The 8,754-nt window shown below is 37.9% G+C and overlaps 1 protein-coding gene across 2 annotated transcripts; it reads left to right on the forward strand.

The window, feature by feature from the left end:
- The first annotated feature begins 4,517 nt into the window (after positions 1–4,517).
- Positions 4,518–8,204, forward strand: LOC104415584. 2 transcript variants are annotated; one of them, XM_039299124.1, is made up of 4 exons: positions 4,518–5,345; positions 6,175–6,614; positions 6,863–6,927; positions 7,621–8,204. In XM_039299124.1, the coding sequence occupies exons 2-4, from the start codon at positions 6,459–6,461 to the stop codon at positions 7,700–7,702; spliced, it is 303 nt and encodes a 100-aa protein (XP_039155058.1). In that variant the 5' UTR covers positions 4,518–5,345; positions 6,175–6,458; the 3' UTR covers positions 7,703–8,204. The 2 variants fall into 2 exon arrangements, with proteins under 2 accessions (XP_039155058.1, XP_039155057.1); XM_039299123.1 differs by lacking the exon at positions 4,518–5,345 and having other exon boundaries at positions 5,802–6,614.
- The last annotated feature ends 550 nt before the right edge of the window (positions 8,205–8,754 follow it).

The raw sequence follows: 8,754 nt of genomic DNA on the forward strand, positions 1-8,754 counted from the left end.
CAGCTCCAAGAGCAACAGCAATGAGAGCGAAAGCAAGTTGGAACCTTGGGTCTATATCTCGCCCTCCCATCTTAACGATTTTCAGGAGTTTGTAGATACGCTTGACTTTTGCACGGGTAGTGTTGGATGGAACATTAGTGCACTCGACAAGTGGAATCAGGTTCTTCTCGAGGGATTCAAAAAATTCGATCAATGCAACAATTCAACCTGCCTGCTCTTCTTCACCTCTTGCCCGTGCGGCTTTAGGATTTCTCCCAAACAGTCTTTCTCATAGTCAACTCACAACGATCTTAGAAATTCTAGAGAAAAGCTCTGGATTGTATTTACTTGTGAATGAAATGAGTACAATGAGGGGGAGCAGACCCCTATATATATAAGTATAAGGCAAACCGTATCCGTAGATCTCTCCTTGATCTAACGGTAGAGATCACATCTCTCCAATTACCAACTACTTGCATTTATTACATACGAATACAATTACTATATCGCCCACCCAAGAGTATTCTAGAAGACTCGAGAAAACCTAGGTCTCGGGATACAAGTCAAGGGTCGCTTGATCCACAGATGTGTCATAGCCGTCCCTTAGAACCTCTTGGGTTGGCTTTTATTTGGGCCGTGACAACAGTCTCTTGGAAAAGATCAAGTTTTGAGCTCTTTCTGCTTCACATAAGATGGCAGTCTTTCCAAAAGCTTTCAAGAACTACCATTTTAAGTTCTAAAGGAAATTTGATGCGATATGATGCCAAGCTTCTAGTGCAAATCATAGTTAATGAGTGTACATCGCAGGAGTCTAAACTCTGTATGTAGTGCGGGTATGTAACCCATCTTTTGATCCACGGCTAATTAAGCTAGTGAAAATTCTTCTTTTCGACAAAATGGAACATCAGAGTAAAGGGATGCCTCCTTAACACGTACAAACCTTTCCTAACCTACTCTTACAACACATTCACAAAACAAAACCAACCAGACGCACCAAACTACCAAGTAAGGCCCCTGCTTACCATCTAGAAACAGAGCAAAGCTCACAGCAGGTTTTTCTTCAGAGGAAAAGCTGATAAGGCTTCAAATCAATAGTTGTTCTCAATATAAGTTTCTCATGACAAAAGAAAAAAGCAGAGTCAGATATGCAGCCATGTCACTTCTTCAATGTGATAGAATTTTCTCATCCAATAACTTTAGGAGAAGGTTCACATTCTGTCCAACCTGGTGATTTTCAAAAAGACATGGCAGTTATTATGGATTTCACTTTCCTCGGACAAACTCAGCTATTTTAATGGTATGCATACTTGAGGGGGATTATTCCTGGTATGAGTAGAGCCAGTTTCTCCTCTGAGATTCGAATCATTATGAACATCTCAATCAATAAAAGGAAAAAATGAACGGATGAAAATATCTTGATGTTATAAATTGGTGTTCTGACCAACTCTCACAATCTAACGCAAGAAACAGGCCATTTTTCTACAGGCAAGTGAATGATTCCCCAGCTCTCTTAACTAGCACATACAACGACTAATATGCAGGTTTTTGTGGCCATATAGCAGTACTCCCGATGGTATATCTAGTGTGACATGATCAGAGGAAGGACAGAAAAGAATATCAAGATTTTGGTACGAGTTTCCCCAAAGAATATCAACATTTAGGCATGAATTTCCCTGCAATTTTTCCTACTTGCAGATGGAGCTGGGCTCCAGTGCTTTTTTATATATCTAAAGTTGCTGAGGCTCACCTCTGATCGGCTGGATTGTTGTTCTCCATTAAACTCTCGACTTTGCCTAATCTCTCCTTTGCTTCCTGAAAATGTGGTTTCTCTTCGCAGCTGGCTGTCTTGGGAACGAAACGAAGCAGTTGTCCTCCGCAGGTGAAGATGAGACCAGTCTGCACTTCGTTTATGAGGTCTGCGGTTTGCTTTTATATATGTTTTTTTTAATTTCCTTTGAACATATGCTATAGGGACATAAACTTTAAAATATGATGCAGAAACGTTCATGTACTGTATGTTTATGTCCTGTCCCTATCAAACATATCCTATCAAGTAGGTGCCACCGTTGGTACCAGCGCAATTTATGTTTTTCTTGGGCCTTGATTTCAACATCTTCTTGAACCTCGACTTTCTGTTTTCTTCGACCTTGACTTTAACATTGAGGGTGGCACTCGTAGCACCCACTTGCCATGTCTTAGGACAGAGGCTCTCAGAGCACACATTGTATTTAGAGGCATATTCAGTCATTGTAGATCCATAAAATAAAATAAAAAAAGTCAACCAAAAAAAAAGATCCATCAAATAGTGTTATTGCCAATTGTCGTTAATCCTATTTTTTTGGACATGAATTATTTATATCACAACATAATATCTCAACATATATCAATCGTCGATGAATGCCTCATTTATGTGCATTGGCAGTTGCGAATTGGTTGAAATGCTATTGAGAGCACCTTTGAAGTAGAGGATCTTCATCCTCCTATTATTTAAATTGGAGAAGTTTCATGATGTTTTTGGTAAACTAGTTCAAGTAAAACTCATGGCCAGAGTAATCTCTCTCCACAAGTTTGGTACTTTTACAACTACTTATTAATCTGAGATAAAAGAAATAGATTTAAACTACATTTGTTTTGCGAAAGATGAACTATTAAGAAAATATCTCTAAAAATAATCGTTTGTTTCATTGGCAAAAATAAATAAATAAAAATATTTTTATCATTTACAAAAATATTTAGATATAAATTGTTTTCGATAGTGAAAATATTTTTCATCAACTAATTATTTCAAATGATTGTTTTCAGAAAAATATTTACCAAATTATTTATTTTCATAAAATAAATGGAGCTTACATTATCGAGTCTTTTGTAAAATCTTAAAATTTGAAAAAAAAAAAAATGCCAAGAAGCCTCTATCGCATCGATGAAGAGACCTCATTTTCACTAGCCACTCTCCCATGTATGAAGAGACTGCACATTAACTATTGCTGTCTTTTGTTAAGAGAAACTCTTTCTTCTTTGTCTGGACCAAGTTGTTTATTTCTTCCTCATGTTAAGAGAAACTCATATGACTTGCGATAAACTTTATTTGGATGATACACGTAGTCAAAAAGACGAATTTGCATCAGCAGATGATGGAGGTGGGACCCTCCTCCTATGGCTTGTTAGTGGGGCCACTTTCTCCCCCACCGACTTCTTCTTTTGGCTCAGTTATTGCGGATTCCTTGTAAGTAATTTGCTTGTTTTTTTTTTTTTGGTCAATTCTATCATATTCCTACTTTACACTCATTCTCAGACTTTTGCGCCTCAGGGCGTGGGAGTCGAAATACACTCCTAAAACTTACGCGTCCCCACCCCAGCCCCCTGAGAATGTGGGGATTTGAACCCTTCATCTCCCCCTTCCATGTTGGAAAGGTGGCCACTGGAGCGAATCCCAGTGGTTAGTAATTTGCTCTTTTCGTGTCAATTAAATCCTAATCAACTAACATCATTGTATTAATGCACTCACTTAGAAACAGGCTAGCTCTATCTTAAATTTGTCAAAATGCATCATAAACTCATTTCTCTTTTTCCCTTTAATTCCTCTTTTTTCCCCTTTTATCTAAATTTTTTCATTTATCAGTAATAAGAAAAACATGTACCCTTTTGTCTATTTTTGTTGATTAATCCTTTGAAGAGGATGAAAATTCAACAAGATATAGAAAGATTTGTAGGTTTCTTCTTTCAATTTTAGAGTTGCTATTATTTTTTTTTTAATGAAGTTCTAGGTCTCCTAAAACTTAAAAATAGATATTTCAAAAAAAGGAAAAAAAAACTATGACGCTACTAAAAAAATAATAGAATTGTAAGCAGGATTGATTGAAACAGTTGGATGTTTAATTATTTGCATGGACCTACATAGTTTATAGAAGGTATATACAACACGAACATTTTTCTATCACTTCAGACAAATTAATATTAAATTAAGTAGCAGCCAAAGCATTCTTAAAAAATTGCAAATGTTATCTATCATAGATAATTTCTGTAAATGTACTTAACAATAATGACGCGCAGCTGTTGAACCATGCAAAAAAAAAAAAAAGCATTTTTATTATTTTTTGATGTGTCAAACTATATAACAACTTATTCTATGCAATAACACACGATGCCTACTAGTTTTGCACTATTATGAAATGTTAATGTCGCTTAATAATCTTTAGCCCTTACTTTGCATTTTTTGTTTGCATCTGGACGTAGAAATCAACATTTATCCTAAAATCAAAACAGAAGATTATTTCACCAAACAAATTTATGACAAAAATGAAGTGTTCGGATCAAAATTGAGCAGGAATACTCGTGAATCATTTTTGTGATTTTCCTTCAAATTATAAGTTGTGATTTACGCATCAATACTATCCAATGATGAATCTAAAAAACCGGGGATGCTATCTTGGATAAACATCAGTGATACTGTTGTATCTTTGGGGGGCAAAAAAATGATAATTGACGTGCTATATCATTAATTCCCGATCCAAAGACCGAAAGTGTCGTCTTCTTCCCATCCCGCCAATTTTGCAGCGACCGCCCTCATAAAAATCTGTAGCTTCAGTGCAGAGAGGGAAAGCGAAGAGCTGGAAAAATGGAGTTCATCCTGAGCGGCAACGCGTCGCAGTTGCTTCTCTGTGTGCCCTGCCGAGCGATGCTTCGTTTAGATGGCTATGATACTGTGTTAGGCATTGGCTCATTTCGCTTTACCCAGCGTACGATTGAGAAATTCTGAGTCCTTGCACCGATCGCCGAGTGCGTGGAGCTTTCGGGGGTGGAATTGAGGAAGAAATTTGTCGAGCTAGGTAGGGTTTGGCCCTGTCGACGGTGATTAGAACTCGACGCGCATAAAAATCTTAAGTGATTAAAAGAATCTGATGCTGTTGATAAGGTGATTCAAAGTCATTAGATCGTAAGACTGAGGCAATTCGCTGCTGTAGCCAGGAGAACTATCAGCGATACTCTCGTCAAATTGTCGAATGGTGAAACCATAGAAGAAAAGCCCTATGGATAACCTTCTACGGGTGCTGCTATTATGTATCGCCAATGCTTTGCTGGTTTGTCTAGTTAATTTGATGGTGTTGTATGGGGTTTTGCTACACTCAAAAAGTGAAAGCAAGTTTTGCGCTTCCTAACATATCTCTTAGTATAGATCTGTGTACAAATATCACCTTCTCACTTGTATAAATCAGATTAAGATTCTCATACTCGTATTCGATCTCTAGATTTCCTTTCACGCACTCAATTCATCAAGATCTGCCTATCAATTGATTACCTTCAAGCCAGACCTCTTTGATATGTTTACAGTATCTGGCGCACAGGTTCAATGCAGCATTCTTCTAAAGGTGTATTGTTGTTGCTCATCTTTCTAGTATATTTGTCAGTTTAAAGTTGTTGTAAGCAACTTTCCAACACTTACCAAGTACTGGGTGCAGGCTCTGTTCTGTCCTAAAAATGCCTATTTCAAACATTGATTATTTGAGTGTGCAATTATCAGACATCAATGCATCAACAGTCCAATGGGCTTTGCAGTGCTTCAATGGTAAAGACCTTTCAGTTGTGTGTGTGGTGCTCTGTATTCATTATGTTGGAAATGGTGTGTTTGATGGTTAAGATTGCAAGCTTGTGGCACAGATGGAAAAGTTAGCACATTCCCTTTTCCCCCTGAAAATAATCTCGCTCCAATTCTATGGAAAAACAGCAGAAATGAAGTTTTGAAACTGACATGTTCGTTGAGAGAAAATGACTGCAAGATGCTCTGAGAAGCATTTATTTGTCATGTCACGTGTCCGCGGAGATGAGCTTTTCTAATTTCTCACCTTGTACAAGCAGCGTGAACACTGTCGAAGGGATTTTGCAATCCCCCAATATGACCTATAAGGCCAACGAATTCAGAATAAAGAGGGGGGAAATTTATGTTAAAAATTAGATTCCGATGTCTACCAAATGTACTTTTTTTGTTGGCCACTTACCATTTTAAATCTTTGTGACTCAGTCATTCTAATTACATACTATTCGGTATGTTGTCTGACTGTAATATAAATCGGAGGCTGGCACCTGTCAAACCTGCATTAATTTGATAAGAAGCTGCACCATGCAGATATACATGTTTATCTCACTATGCCAACTGTGAGTTTTTGTTCATGCGTATGTGGGGTTGTCATACACATGCAGGCTCTTAGAAAACATACTGGATTTTTTGCAATGTTGACCCCGACATACAATAATTATCTTTGGATAGGAGAAGATACCCAAGCAGATTTGCGGTGAGGCCTCGTGATCTGAACAGAATGCTTGCAAATTTTCAGTCATTCCTTCAGGAAATTACTATCATTGCAATGGAATGCAACTCCAATCCTTCTGATGCTGCAAGTGAATTTGGCAGGACAGCTGTTGAGTTTCAAAGCTACGTTGATCCTACCAAAGGTAGAGATTAACTTTTTTCCTTTCAATCAAATATGGAGAAGAATATCAATATCATGGTTCAGATTCTGGTTGCAGAGAACGACTCTTTGCTGCACACTCAGCTTTGGATAGATCCTGCGGAAGAGTTTGTGCAGTATGCTCACAATGGCAACCCAGCAGACGTGACTTTTGCTGTCAAAGAGTTGAAGGTGTTCCATCTGATGCAGTTTTTTATTATATTATCTATTGAGACATTTGGGTCATAAATGCAGATAAAAGTTTTTGGCATATGACTTCACTTTCAAACTTATCTCCATTTCTCCTTAAAATGAGTCGACCTAGTTGCTGAAATGCTATTGGAGTCACATTCAGGACCATCTTTTATGTTGAAGTTTTTCCTTGTGTTTTCCAGTGAATATGATAATATTTAACGTCTGTCCATCTCATGGAAATGCAGGCATTTCTTGCATTCTGTGAGGGATGTGAAATGGACATTCATTTGTACTTTGAGAAGGCTGGCAAGTAAGTAAATTCTAAATGCTCTTTCCACTCTTACCTTCTATCCATTTTTTTCCATGCTTCACTTCAATCTTGTACATGCAAGTAGTTCAGATGCAACAATAGTTTTCATGCAATCAGTCCATAACTGGTTTTAATAGATGAATGATTGCTAGTTATCTGCTCAAGAATTTTGAAACATGCAAACACATAGCTTCATGATCACAATGATAAAGGCCGATGACAGTTTTGCTTCTGGGCTGAATGTCAAACACGAGAGATCATCATTGAAAATTTGGTTGATAGAATATAGTGCACCTTTGAATCAAGTTTGGATAATAACAGTTTAAGGAGGTTTAAGTTAGGATGATAAATGGTTTATTTATCAAGTTTAATGCAAGATGCTAGTAAAGTATGCTGGCTCAAGATATCAGTGCAAAACTTGACGGTTAATGTATGTCTTTTGACTTTTCTTTTTGGTACTAAATTCGTGGTTTCAAATGCAACATCTCTGCTGTCAATTGGGGAGGGGAAGAAGAAGGGGGGGAAGGGGGTAAGTGCAACTCAATGCAAAATAGAAAAGAATAAAGAACTTGATACAACTGCATGTTTTAATGAAACAGGCCTATTTTGATGGCCCCTAAGTTTGGCATTGATGAGGGGGCCTCTTCCAATTTTGATGCTACACTTGTACTGACCACCATGCTCCCATCACAGTTACATGAAGGTAACACTGGACCTTCAGCAAATGGAATGCCAGGCCAGGCCGATACTCGGGAAGCTTCTGGAGAACATTTAAAGAGGAACAGAACAAGTGCTTCTGAGATTCCATCAAATCACACCAGAATATGGTTTGACTCTCACGTGAGTGATCCTTGTAGCACTATCATCTCTCAATGATGGCAAAGAAATTGACTTTGCTTTGCTCTAAAATGAAATACTGTGTATGCAGTTGGTGAGACACTTAAAGTCAATGTGAAGGCATATCTTGGGAATCAAAATTTGAGTGGTTTACTAACTTTGGGCTGGAGGTGCTGCAAGCAGGGGCAGTTGTTCTGATGGAAGTTCCAGAAGAAAGGATCCTAAAAGCTGGTGATCAGTTGGGAATTGAAAGAATAAGCACCCTTCAAATATCAAAAGCTGCATCAGCTGAAGGAAACATCCAAACTGGTCCAGATTCTTCATCTCTCAATCTCGCTCAGTTTGTGTGTGTGTGTGATGAACATCATCTTTATCTCTTGAGGTCGGATTATTTTGCTGTCTCCTGCAAATATTTCTACATAAAGTCGGTACTTTCTCAATCGCCCATTTCCCTACTGTAAATGCTGCTTTGCAAGAAAGCATTTGGCTTAGGCCAATTTCTTGCACAACTTTATCTTTGAATCTTGCTAAATTTTACTCTTTATTCTTGCGTCAAGAAGCAAAAAATGTGGCAGAAATCCATTTACGTTCTGCGAAACATGTAAGCATTTCTTTTTTTCCACTCTTTAGTGCGACTGTCCACGTGATACTAGAGACAAGTTCGATTTTCTGCTTTTTACTCGACTGTGCAAGTACCTATTTCTAAAAGACGGAACGTCGCACATACCTGTGCAAGTACCTATTTCTAAAAGACGGAACTCACATGCCTTTCTTCGGCTTCTCAGTATCTCAGCGTTGATTCAATTAGTGTGCTCGTATCATCCAAGTAATTGGGTTGATGCTGATGAGGGATGATGATAATAAGGATGAACTCTGTGTGCAAACGACACTATTATACTATGAAGATCAGTGCATTACGTTTCCTGTTCAACTATGATAACCTTGCTCTCCTTTACTGTTTAGTGCTTACGCCTTCTTCTATTTCCAAAT

The sequence above is a fragment of the Eucalyptus grandis genome, chromosome 8, assembly GCF_016545825.1.
Source record: "Eucalyptus grandis isolate ANBG69807.140 chromosome 8, ASM1654582v1, whole genome shotgun sequence".
Lineage (NCBI taxonomy): Eukaryota > Viridiplantae > Streptophyta > Magnoliopsida > Myrtales > Myrtaceae > Eucalyptus > Eucalyptus grandis.